A 13,427-nucleotide genomic window follows, 5' to 3' on the forward strand; every position below is an offset into this window, starting at 1 on the left:
TTCACTGACATCAAACAGGTATCTTAAAAATCCATTTATATAGATTTAAAGTGTAATCTGCGGCTCAAGGCGGGAAAATGCAGGAGAGTTTGTCCATCTCCCCCGTAATACGGCCACTATGACAACTCGTGCCGAAATCGGAGACGAAAAGAATTGAAAATGGTGAAACGTTCTGGTTTACATGCCGTTGCTGAAACCTCTCCTAAGTGAATACTCCTCACAGCTGAGGGTTTGTTGCAGTTGTACCGAGTGCAGCCTCTTATATGATATTACTTACCGTTTTACCGGAATGGGAATCTAGAAAAACCAACACAAAGCAATCTGTGAATTTCTGGTTAAGGACGACCTGAGAATAAAAAAGAAGGAAATATGAGCATCACCGCACCTAGACTTAAAACTCATCTAAAATAAAGAAGTAATTCACATCGCAGCATGAACCTCAACCTCTGGCTCAAGACGTGTATGAATGACAAGTCCATGAGCAAGAAACGTGCACAAAGCAATGCTCCACAATAATTGTGAGCCAAAATTACATTGATTTTTATAGGAAACCAGCAGCAGGAGCGACTTGAATCATTTCCCTTCTATATTGTATAAGTCCCTGCTGTCTTTTTCCTTTAGTATAAGAGACATTGCTATAAATAGTTTCCACCACCAGATGGCGATCTAGCCGAGGCCCCTATTCCAGTGAATGGGAATCATATACACATGTATACAGATCGCCCCCTTGTGGTGGATATGAGCAGCTGAGATTTCCACAGGATGGGAACTCAAGAGTGATCCGGGCACTCACCAGGTACTGGGTGCCACTGTCTGCGCTGTAGAAATGGCGGCAGCTCTGAGGGAAGCGGCTCAGGAGGACTTTGATGAGACTCTGATACCACTGAACATTCATGGAGAGGAGGAATTCCTGCGGAGGCAGAAGGAGAGCGAGCCACACGGCGTCAGAGGCACGGCTCCGCTGCATTGTGGAGCATATAGTGTATGGGAATCAAGCCATGCAGCAAAGGAGGAGCTATTGGACTTGAAATGGCAAATGACAACATTTAAAATGCAGCTCTAGGTGTGACTGGAGTATAAAACATGATGTAACTGAATACAGCTCTGGATGTTACTATTGTGCAGGAATTTCTGCTGCAAAAAAAATTCAGATCCATGCAATTTCTGCAACGATTGTGCCATGTGTGAGCCTACATGATGTAAAAGCAAATGAATGCAGCTTTGGGTGTGACTGGAGAGTAAGAGAAGAGATCTGCATGTGACTGACGTAAAAGACGTAGCAGAAGAACTGCTCATGCAGCTCTATATGTGACGGAGTATGAGATTGGAGCTCTGGCTTTAACTGGAGTATAATATGATGTAGCTGAACTGTGCGTGCTGCTCTAAATGTGACTGGAGTATGAGACTGGAGCTGTGGATGTGACTGGAGTATAAGACATGATGCAACACAAACTGCATGCAGCTCTGGATGTGACTATAGTATGAAGCATGATATAACCTAAGAACTGTGCATGCAGCTCTGGATGGGACTGTAGCATGAAGCATGATGTAACAATAATTGTGCATGCAGCTTTGGATGTGACTGGAGTATAAGACAAGTCACTTTCTGCAGCGTCATCTCAGCAATAGTCGATCACCACCATCTCACCAGCTGGGGGTCGATCTCGGCCACGCTCCTTCCGTGCACGGCGTCCAGCAGCTCCTTCAGTTCTCCCGGGCTGAGCTTGCCCAGCCTCAGCTTGTCGGAGGCGAGGGGCTCCAGCAGGTAGAGTCGCTTCCATAGGTTGTCCCTGCGGCAGTGGCACTTGGCGAGCTGCACCATCTCCATCAGTTGCCTCTTGGCGGCGCTCACCTCCGTACCCAGCAGAGGGAACAGATGTGGATGATCGAGGTTCCCGGAGCTCGTCCTGCTCCGCTCTCCCTCCCTGATCTCCTCTTGGCTCTCGATCTCCATCCTTTGGCACTTTGCCAGCTCCGAGGCCCCGTCCGGATCCTGTGGGTCTCTCTGGATCCTCGGCGGTTTCCTGAAGCGCCTCATGTCGGCGGTGAGACGTGGGAACAGCTCGCGCTGACTCGTCATGATGACGTAAAATCGAAGTCTGACAAAAAAAAAAAAAAAAGTGGAGAAAAGGGTTAATGAGCTTTATGCCCAAAGTTTAGAAAAATCACAAAATTATTTATTATTGTTCCATCAGCTCTTGAGATCACCTGAAGTTACAGGCCCAAAGCCTGAGGCTGCACTACTGAGATTCTGGCTATGATCTCAGCAGCCTCACTAACACTTAGAATGGACATTTACAGGTTAATGTAACCCCTTTGTGACCAGAACTTTGATGGCTGTCACTATAAATCAGCCGAACCCTCCCGTAGTTCTTCCTGGTACCTCAGAACGTGTCTCTCCTGTTCGGATTGCTCTTCGAACGGTGCGGCACTGTGACACACCAATAATGAGACGTCAAAGTCATCATGGTGCTGGGCACCTTCAGAGTCCTTGTACAAACCGGAGCTGCCGGGCAGAAGGAGGTGCATTCAGATCTACATTACCATTCAGGAGTACTGCGTACACACAACGGCTGTGTCCGACCCATGATCCTGTATGATGCAATACCCCCCCTGATTATCGGCCTCGCTTACCTGTTCCAGATGGACACCAGGCCGTACTCGTTCTGCTCTGCGTTGCTGCTCTTCTTGCCCTTGCTGCCGAGGACAGAAGGACGGACCATCCGTAAAGGCTTCATGTGGTACGTGCTGGCGTGATCCGCGATGTAGTTGTATAGCTGGTGGGCAGCAATGATCTCCGTGGGCACGGACAGCAGGCCCTGGTACACGTGGTTGCGGCCATACTTGGGGATGTCGGGGTGCTGAGAGATGAAGAGTTGCAGGAAGCTTGCAAGATCGTAGCCCTGGCGGAGGGACATGTTGGATCCCAGCAGATACTGGTGGACGACTCGCAGGTGGAAGTCGTAGCTGAAGGAGTGGACGTGCATCAGGTCCCGCACCTTGTCACACTCCTCTGTGAAGAGCATGGAAAGCTGCAGAGAGAGGACATGACAGTAAGACGCGTCCGGGCCATGGCCAAAGGTCCGGGCCATGGCCAAAGGTCCGGGCCATGGCCAAAGGTCCGGGCCATGGCCAAAGGTCCGGGCCATGGCCCGCGCAAATGCCCTGTGCCAGTCTCCGAAAGTGACCCAATATTCATGACGGTGTACCTAGCCTGTATAATACAACTAAAAGCTCCACAAATATTAGTCCTGTACTCTACTCACATCCAAAGCTGCAGTCAAAAAAACAACATCTCCACAACTACGGTGCTAAAATACTAGTGATGTGGCTACTAGGGGACTGAGTCAGACGCAGCCTTTGATGTAACGGGAGTAAAAGACACAATGCAACTCAAGATAAATAAAAGTAGAGAAATTCTTTACTCCGACATCTGATAATCCAGAAAATCTCATAATCTATCATGAACTTTTGAGTCAAGAGAAAGATTGGAGAAACTCCTATGATTAACAGGGGGGACTCTGGCTTCGCTCACTTCTGCATCAGATTTAAAAAAATGAGTATATAGCGAGTTTCAACTTTCCAATGACCGTCCGATAATTCAGAACACTTGATAATCAATCAATCTAATTTTAATCATTAAAGGATTTTAAATTGCATGGTTCCTATGTAGACGGGGTCTTTATCCCTCGATGCAGTCACACAACCATTTTTGTGATCGGCAATAAAGCCACAATGCCCGGTCTGATTGTGGGTCTCCAGACCTAACCCCTCAGCCTCTCGTATATGCCTGTGACATCGCCATCTTCTGTGAGCCGCCAGCTTGTGATACCATCGAGGCACCAGGTGCCCCATTGAGCGGTAAACTCATGAATATTGGATCACCTGGAAACATAAAATGTAGGTGAGCGGAACACGTCTGTATATCACTTGTGGGGCCATATTACACCATCACCAATCTGGCACCGTGCTCCCTTGTGGTTGTGAATGGTGCTTTATCTAAATCAATCCCAAGAAAACGATCCGTCACCACGTCTCAAGTGCCGCTGCCAGTGCTGCCTTCATTTTCATCCAAGAAGCCAAGATGGCAAACCCACCTCTTACCATCTGTGCAAATTACGAAAATCTGCTAGTCACCAACAACAAAACAAGGTCTGTAGCCCGGCACCGAGGAGGCAAAAACCCATCCTGACGGGAAGATGTAGAGCCCCCCCGGATGCTGTGCGGAAGAACCGTGCTGCATGAAGGGTTAACATGACCCAACCCAGGACAGGGCTGGATCGGGGCGGAGGGATGAAAGCGTGACAGGCACGACACACTGCACAGCATCCAGGCCTGAAGGAGGGGGACGTACCAAAGGGTCACAGGTAATTTCTGGGGTTCTCCTGAAGTGGGCTCGGCTGGAGCGCTTACCCTGATAAGAAAGGACGGGCGACATGTACACAAGACAGATGGGACAACAACTATATGTGGAGATTTTTGCAGAAAACAGGCTTCAAAGAAAAAAAAAAAAAAATCAGCTTTCTTAATCCTGGTGTTAATAAGTTCTCCAGCTTTATAACTTACATTGTTTCCATTCACATTTTTCAAGAGCTCTGCCGGCTGTCCGTGAATGGAAACAATCCTGTGGTCCTTGATCCAATAATTCTCAGGGCAGAGGGTTTGTAACAATTGTATCCAGTCCGCACATACGTCCTGAATGTTTGTCACATTTTACCTCCACTTTGCATCAGTCTGGGGTCCGACAGACAGTGAACAAGGAGGGACTGAAAATAAACAATGGTGCACCATGCAGAGGAGGGACGGGTATTAATGGTGTACGGTGTAGCCATTTGTGGGACCCTCATATGTCCAGCATAGGGGTCTCCAGAGACGCATACAGGGTCTCTTACTTTCTGGAGTGCGAACAGGAAGATGAGACCCCCATTCTCTAAGAGGTGCACGTTTCTGTGTCAGGACCCCCCCATCCCACACACTTATGTAATACACTTCAGGCATCTCAGAGGCTGATACCCTGTACGTTTTATTGTGCCCCTTGGAGTTGGTGTAAGTTAACAATGTGGTGCTCAGTTAGAAACACATTCCTGCCCCCTGACACCGCTATACCGAGGCTCTTTACTTCTATAGTAGCGGTAACGTTCTGCCCGTCGAGCCTTTTATTAAAAGCATCAAGAAAATGGTAAGGGAGACAAGGGGTCAATGTGCGGAGAATGGACCGTCTGCTAACCTGGTAATTCTCTCTAGTGCCGGATTAGTGGGCATTTTTCTTTGTTGAGCTGGATAATTGGATTTTTTTTGTGTAATTTATAATATGGCAACATCACGATAATAAAGAAACCCGACATTAACTCAAGATCCGGCATACACCGTCCCCCTGACAAGAATTTGAGTAACGGCTGAATGACAAGTTAATTCGATCACTTGCAATTCTGCAGATGACAACTGGAAACAGTCAGTAAGGTTGTGGACAGACACGACGTGGAAGCTTAGATGACACTCTACAGATTACCAGAGCCAGCTGTGTACTGACCCTGAACAGGCATGCAGAATAGCGAGTGCAGCTCTGGAGTATAATACAGGATGTAACTCAGGATCAGTAATGTAATGTATGTACACAGTGACTGCACCAGCAGAATAGTGAGTGCAGCTCTGGAGTATAATACAGGATGTAACTCAGGATCAGTACAGGATCAGTAATGTAATGTATGTACACAGTGACTGCACCAGCAGAATAGTGAGTGCAGCTCTGGAGTATAATACAGGATATAACTCAGGATCAGTAATGTAATGTATGTACACAGTGACTGCACCAGCAGAATAGTGAGTGCAGCTCTGGAGTATAATACAGGATGTAACTCAGGATCAGTAATGTAATGTATGTATACAGTGACTGCTCCAGCAGAATAGTGAGTGCAGCTCTGGAGTGTAATACAAGGATGTAACTCAGGATCAGTAATGTAACGCATGTACACAGTGACTCCATTTCCACATGTAACCTGTTATATTATTAGATCTGCTCATAAGATAAAATATTGTAATTTTGTATAACAGCTTCTGATGTCGTTACATACATTTTGTTCATCTCACTTCTTGCATTGAAGGTTGCTACGTTAATTAAGAGCTAATAAATGCCTTGTGCAGATCTCTTTTCATACAGCGATAATCAACAGGGCCAATTAACCGTGATCATAACATCTGTGTAGATGGAGAGGAAGCGCCAGAGATCCCCGGTGACAGGAGAGCTGAGAGTTTATATACCTACAGAAGTATAAATCTGCGCCACTTTACCTTGTTCCCGACAAGATAAATACTCTCAAAAGAGAAAAGTGCTCAGCGACCTGCATCTGCTGACTCCACCGCACTCAGCACAAGGACCACACTACAGTCTATAAAACTTCATCTGTGCAGTCATCTGACAACACAGCCTATCCATCACTAGAGAGCGGTGACATCACTGAGGATACAGCCTATCCATTCACTAGAGAGCGGTGACATCACTGAGGATACAGCCTATCCATTCACTAGAGAGCAGTGACATCACTGAAGATACAGCCTATCCATTCACTAGAGAGCAGTGGCATCACTGAGAATGCAGCCTATCCATTCACTAGAGAGCGGTGACATCACTGAGGATACAGCCTATCCATTCACTAGAGAGCGGTGACATCACTGAGGATACAGCCTATCCATTCACTAGAGAGCAGTGACATCACTGAAGATACAGCCTATCCATTCACTAGAGAGCAGTGGCATCACTGAGAATACAGCCTATCCATTCACTAGAGAGCGGTGACATCACTGAGAATGCAGCCTATCCATTCACTAGAGAGCGGTGACATCACTGAGAATGCAGCTGATGCAACACCCAGAACTGAGATACTTCTTATTGCAGTTGTGACAGATAGACAGTGGGCCGCTGACCAGTACCTGGGAGTTGACGGACTGGCCCATTGGTATACGGGAACACTCCAGAGCGTACTGCTTCACACAGAAGTAACATCCCTGTAGGACAGACACATCATTAAAATAGTGGACGTAGCACCACTGTTCCCAGCATTTCCAGTTACTTCTCCCTTTACAACCTGGAAGGAGAGTTCCATCAGCACGATCCCTCCAGGTAGCGCCCTCTGTAGGTGATACGTGGTCACTGCAGAACTTGTACTCTGCTATATATACATAATGCATGTGTCATTATTAATGCTAACAAGATCACACTGTCTCTCCTATATTAACAGAAGGGGGGAGGGGGGAGCCTCACCTTAGGACTGCCTTCGTTTTTCGGTTTGGAAGCTCTGTTCTCCGGAGCCAGGGAGGCCACAGCTCTAATCCGCGCCGTGCTGCAAATACATGGACGTGAAGAAGAAAAAGTGCATCGAGATCAGCCCAGGAAATGAGCCAGCCACCTTATTTACGGCAACTCATCTTTATGGATTTGCAAAAGATATTGCGAGAATCCACTGGCGATGCAGTGTCCTTCGCAGTGACTCTCTACCCAAATGCAAGTGGAAAGGGGCTCATGGTCATAAGCCGGTGACATGATGGGCACTCACCTGCGAGCGGGCGAGGCAGGACGCAGCTGCACGAGGATGAATCCGGTGCTCTGCAGGTACTGGATGTATTGCTGCATGAAGGCCGTGCACAGCTCCTGCAGCCAGGGCTCTTCTCTAGCTTTGCTGGGAGGCATGTCTGCCGAATCACAGCTGTGACTCCGATCTCTACCCGACGTGCCGGAGTCATTAGACCAATGCCTCTTCTAGAAAAAGATGATCATTAAATATTAATCCTCTGAGAATTGTAGTACTTCACAGGTTCCAGCAACCACAACCTACCTTTCCTTCGCCCCTGCCCTGGTCATTCTGGACTTGTGCTTGAAACGCCGGATCAAAAAGCAGCGGAGTGGCGCAATAATGCACCAGCCGGGCAGACTGCTTTAGGGTGTCTAGGTCTGCAGCCTGCAGGAAGGAGAAGAAACGCAAAATACTTAGAAGCATAATATGCCTAAAAAAAAACTATTGGGGTAATAGGGGAAAGTCGTAAGAAGATATAAAAATCAATCTTCCTGTCCATGTAAAGGACAATGTACAAAGTGCCCAGGTACTCCACATGATCTCCTTAAATGCAACATTGAATTATTAACAAGAGAATATTTACGATCTGCTCCAACAGGGGCACTGTATATACACATGTACATGTTATTAATAGGCTGCTGGCCCTTTAAGTGCAGTAGGGCGCGGGCACTCACACTGATCGGCATATTAGACTGCGCTGATCTCTGCTGCCAGGTCACAAACAGGTTTTCGATCTTCAGTTGTTTCTCCACCTCTGGAAGAAAATACTGAGAGGTTTAGAGGTGCAGGACAATCCTCAAGCCCCAGGAGCCACGATGCAAAAGCAAAGCCCACTACTACTCCCATCAGCTCGGCCTTCTCACCTCTTCTCTCTGTACTTTTAATTTCCAGAAACTGAGCTCCATGACGAGAAACTGTGTCAGCCTCCGGAGAAAGATGCATGGGTTTTATAGATAAAACGTCCCGGAGAACCTCATCGAAAGGCACAATGTCCGGGGAATAGTGCAAGGATGGGAGGCTACGGCCGGAGGTGCCCAGCCGAATCTGCTCCTTGTAAGGGGGAGGCGTGGGGCTTTTTATAAGAGCATCAATTTCTAAGGTTGAATTTAGGAATGGGTTGGGATCCTGGGAAGAGGAAAAAGGATGAAAAAAAAAAGATTAAATACATGAGCTTATATACAAAGTGGCTCAAAGTAGTATCCTAAGAAAAGGGGGATAAAAGTGGCGATTCATGCTCCTTTCCACTGCACAGAGACAAGGAATTGTTGCACAGCTCCATTCAAGTGAATGAAAACAGAGGCAGCTCCCAGCACATCAGTTGGTCGGGAGTGTCGTTGTACATAGGACAACAGTGACGCTGAATGAGCGCTGCAGGCCCTTTATTCTCAGGATTGTGCGTGGATCTAACTGATCACAAAGTAATGACACATCCTGGCTCCAAAATAACACTACAATGAGTTCTGCAACTTCCTGATAAACTTTGTAAATACTGAGTGTTTGAAGTAATTGACAGCAAGCCGCGTTCTTTAAAATGTTGAGGAATTGAAATGCATAAAAAGGAAGATTACAGACTTTATGCAAGCTGCAGTTGTGATAAAATGAACCTTTTTTTTTCCCCTTCATTTTTGCAATGGCTTTTCCACTTTTCTAAAAACTGGACTTGGTTTAGTGCGAAGTGCGTGACCGACTGCCTCGCAAAGTCCAGAGTAACTCATAGCTGGCGTGGATTTAATTTTCTGGCCCATGTACAGATGACTAAATTTAATAGGGCAGCACAGTGGCTCAATGGTTAGCTCTGTTGCTTTGCAGCGCTGGGGTCCTGGGTTCAAATCCCACCAAGGAAAACATCTGCAAGGAGTTTATATGTTCTCATGTTTGTGTGGGTTTCCTCCGGGTTCTCCGATTTCCTCCCACACTCCAAAGACATACTGATAGTGAATATATATTGTGAGCTCCAATGGGGACAGGGACGATATTGTCTGTAAATTGCCTGAACTGTAAAGCGCTGCGGAATATGTTGGCGCTATATAAATAAAAAGATTATTATTAATAGGAGGTGTGCGCCTCTAATTTGGAGTGATACACTTCCCGGTTTCTATGTAAAAGTTGCAGAATTGTTAAATTTACAGCAATGAAGTTTTATATTCTATCAAAAACAGAAAACGCCAGTAATTTTGCATCTTGTACCTGCTTACTCTCCTCGTGCCAGGAGGGGTCCGAGAAACAGTAGTGATGGAAGAGTCCTAACTTCTGACTCAGAAGACAATGTACCACGTGGGCCCGAGCATTCTGCCACTGGATCAGACGGACCAGGGAGCGGCTCAGCGATGCGCCCAGGTCTGGGGACCAGTTGTATGTGTACAGGGTCAGCTGCCCGAGAAGAAAGATGGAGATGTAAATGCAGCCGCGAGTCAGAACACCTAGGAACGCCTGTACAAGTCGTTCTCTGCAGCGGTACCTTCTTGTCTTGGATGTCGATGATCAGGAACCTTTGTCGAGGAACCAATCCGTGTGGTGAGGCAGACAGGTCCAGAGGTCTTTCGGCAGGGTCCAGCTCCATAGCTTCAAAACGCTGGAATCCTTTTTGAGCTGTGAACACAAAAATAATCCATAGAATATAAATTCCTTTTTTTTTTTTTTTTTTTTTATGTGAATAACTCTAGAACCGGACAATGCAACTGGTCTCCTCCTATGACATGCTTTCATGTTGCACGCCACAGGAGAAAGTGTTTTTTGCTTTTTTAATATACGACTTAAAAAATGTTTTCAACCTTCATTTATTTTCAAATCCCGATATGCCGTTTGCAGCCTCAAAGTTCCAGATTTTTCTCTTACAAGAGTGTCCTTCCCAGTAATACAGGCTGGATGTGAGATTTATGTTTATCCAGGGTGCTGTTGACAGCACTGCTTGCATCCTGCAATTGTTTCCTCTTCATATGCTTGCCACCTAATTTGTAGCTTGTTTGTTTCTCAGCCCTCCCCGAGACCGTAGATACTTTCTCCCCACTTTATGCTGTGTAGATCTGTGTACAACCTCCTATCTGGCTGCTATCTGTAACATTGAGAAAGAGGAATTTTTGGTACTCACCGTAAAATCTCTCTTTCTTGGAGCCTTCATTGGGGGACACAGGACCATGGGTGTATGCTGTTGTCACTAGGAGGTTGACACTAGGCAAAAAAAGAAAAAAGCTCCTCCTCCGCAGTATGCACCCGCCTACAGGCACCAAGCTCACCAGTTAGTGGCTAAAGCAGTAGAAGGAACTTAAAACAATTAACTATGCAATGCCCAATGGGGCACAACCATGAAAACTAAATTAGATGCCCAACAGGGCCAACTGTACCTATGCCCAAAATCAGGGAGGGTGCCGTGTCCCCCAATGAAGGCTCCAAGAAAGATTTTACGGTGAGTACCAAAAATCCCTCTTTATCGCTTCATTGGGGGACACAGGACCATGGGACGTCCAAAAGCAGTCCCTAGGGAGAACATAAAAAGGTAGCCACAGACTAGGTCTGACTGCAGGCAACCGCTGCCTGCAGAACCTTCCGTCCAAGACTGGCATCAGCCGATGAATAAGTGTGGGCCGTGTAAAACATTGAAAAGGTGTGGAGTGAAGACCATGTTGCGGCCTTACAGATCTGAGAAGCTGAAGCCTGATGGCGAACAGCCCAAGAGGCCCCCACCGCCCGGGTGGAGTGAGCCCTTACCCCCGGAGGGGGAGGAGATTTGTCCGAGACGCGATATGCCTCCAACATGGTCGAACGTATCCAACGGGCGATGGTTGACTTGGAAGCAGGGAGACCCTTGCGACCGACCCTCAGGAATGACCAACAGGGCGTCCGAACGCCGGAGGGAAGCTGTTCTAGAAAGGTACATACGCAGAGCTCTGACCAGATCCAGCTTGTGCAGGGATTTCTCCCGAGAGTGCACTGGGGTCGGGCAGAAGGAAGGCAAAACAATGTCCTCATTGATGTGGAAAGAGGAGGCTACTTTTGGCAAAAAGTAAGGCACTGGCCTGAGCACTACCTTGTCTTGATGGAAGCCTAGAAAAGGCGACCGACAAGAGAGGGCTGCGAGCTCTGCAACCCTCCTAATAGAGGTAACAGCCACCAGAAAAGCCACCTTCCAGGAGAGAAGAGAGGCTGAGATGTCCCGAATGGGTTCAAACGGGGGCTGTTGAAGGACGCTCAGGACCATGTTAAGGTCCCATGGATCCACCGGGGGACGATAAGGCGGCACCAGGTGAGCTACCCCTTGCAGAAACGTCTTGACCTGAGGACGGAAAGCAAAGTTACGCTGGAATAGAAACTTGGCCTTTGAGAGTGTCCCGCCTCCAGGCCAGACTGAAGGAAAGCCAAAATGAACGGTAGCGAAAAGGACATGGGAGCTAGCTGATCCTTCTCGCAGTGACAAAAAAAAGGCTCTCCAGGTTCTGTGGTATATGCGCAAGGTTGCGGGTTTCCTGGCACTAATTAGGGTCTGGATGACGTCCGCAAAACCTGCCTTCCTCAACACTGCGGCCTCAACAGCCATGCCATTAAATTCAGAGAACGAGAACTGTGATGAAGAATAGGTCCCTGAGAGAGGAGGTCCGGTAGTCTCCAGGGGGAGTTGACGAGCAGGTTTACTAGATCTGCGTACCAGACGCGTCTGGGCCAATCCGGGGCTATTAGAATTACCAGTACTCCCTCTGTATTGATCTTTTTGACGACCTGAGGGATCAATGGTAGAGGGGGAAAGAGATAGGGCAGCTGGAACTGAGAGACCATGAGATGACTAGCGCGTCTTGAGCGATCGCAAGGGGATCGCGGGACCGGGCTACGAAGGATGGAACCTTGTGGTTTAACCGCGACGCCATGAGGTCGAAGTCATAGAATCATAGAATGGTAGAGTTGGAAGGGACCTCCTGGGTCATCTGGTCCAACCCCCTGCTCAAAGCAGGATTCACTAGATCATCTCAGACAGATGTCTGTCCAGCCTCTGTTTGAAGACGTCCATTGAAGGGGAACTCACCACCTCTCGTGGCAGCCTGTTCCACTCATTAATCACCCTAACTGTCAAAAAGTGTTTTCTAATATCTAATCTGTGTCTCCTCCCATTTAGTTTCATCCCATTGCTTCTAGTCTTTCCTTGTGCAAATGAGAATAAAGATGATCCTTCTACAATGTGACAGCCCTTGACATATTTGTAGACAGCTATTAAGTCTCCTCTCAGTCTTCTTTTTTGCAAGCTAAACATTCCCAAATCCTGCAACCGTTCCTCATAGGACATGGTTTGCAGACCAGTCACCATTCTGGTCGCTCTTCTCTGAACTTGCTCCAGTTTGTCTATGTCTTTTTTAAAATGTGGTGCCCAAAACTGTACACAGTATTTCAGATGAGGTCTGACCAAAGAGGAGTAAAGACCGATAATGACTTCACGTGATCTAGACTGTATGCTTCTGTTAATACATCCCAGAATTGTATTTGCCTTTTTTGCTGCTGCATCACACTGTTGACTCATGTTCAGTCTATGATCTATTAGTATACCTAAGTCTTTTTCACATGTACTGTTGCTTAGCTCTATTCCTCCCATTCTGTATATGCTTTTTTCATTTTTATTGCCCAGATGTAGTACTTTGCATTTTTCCCTGTTAAAAACCATTCTGTTGGTTGCTGCCCACTGCTCCAGTTTATTTAGGTCTTTTTGAATCCTCTCTCTCTCTTCTCTAGTATTAGCTATCCCTCCTAGCTTTGTGTCATCAGCAAATTTAGTCAGTTTACCCTCAATTCCTTCATCTAAAATCATTGATAAAGATGTTGAACAATACAGGTCCCAGGACGGAGCCCTGTGGTACCCCACTTGAGACATTCATCCAGCTG

At 47.1% G+C, this 13,427-nt stretch overlaps 1 protein-coding gene across 3 annotated transcripts in view; it reads right to left on the minus strand.

Moving 5' to 3' along the window:
* Nucleotides 1-13,427, minus strand: part of SZT2 (SZT2 subunit of KICSTOR complex) — a 69,972-nt gene that overhangs the window by 1,679 nt on the left and 54,866 nt on the right. For all 3 annotated transcript variants that reach the window (XM_073643653.1, XM_073643654.1, XM_073643652.1), the window contains 14 exons: nucleotides 10,027-10,157; nucleotides 9,756-9,938; nucleotides 8,432-8,693; nucleotides 8,243-8,322; nucleotides 7,830-7,952; nucleotides 7,551-7,753; nucleotides 7,259-7,337; nucleotides 7,083-7,166; nucleotides 6,928-7,002; nucleotides 2,635-3,032; nucleotides 2,384-2,506; nucleotides 1,649-2,099; nucleotides 794-910; nucleotides 278-346 (listed from right to left, as the gene is read on the minus strand). In XM_073643653.1, the coding sequence (XP_073499754.1) occupies nucleotides 278-346; nucleotides 794-910; nucleotides 1,649-2,099; nucleotides 2,384-2,506; nucleotides 2,635-3,032; nucleotides 6,928-7,002; nucleotides 7,083-7,166; nucleotides 7,259-7,337; nucleotides 7,551-7,753; nucleotides 7,830-7,952; nucleotides 8,243-8,322; nucleotides 8,432-8,693; nucleotides 9,756-9,938; nucleotides 10,027-10,157 (2,378 nt within the window). The remainder of the gene's footprint in view (nucleotides 1-277; nucleotides 347-793; nucleotides 911-1,648; nucleotides 2,100-2,383; nucleotides 2,507-2,634; nucleotides 3,033-6,927; nucleotides 7,003-7,082; nucleotides 7,167-7,258; nucleotides 7,338-7,550; nucleotides 7,754-7,829; nucleotides 7,953-8,242; nucleotides 8,323-8,431; nucleotides 8,694-9,755; nucleotides 9,939-10,026; nucleotides 10,158-13,427) is intronic.

This window comes from Phyllobates terribilis, unplaced genomic scaffold (assembly GCF_046119375.1).
Source record: "Phyllobates terribilis strain yellow unplaced genomic scaffold, ASM4611937v1 Scaffold_8__6_contigs__length_399053987, whole genome shotgun sequence".
Taxonomy (NCBI): Eukaryota; Metazoa; Chordata; class Amphibia; order Anura; family Dendrobatidae; genus Phyllobates; species Phyllobates terribilis.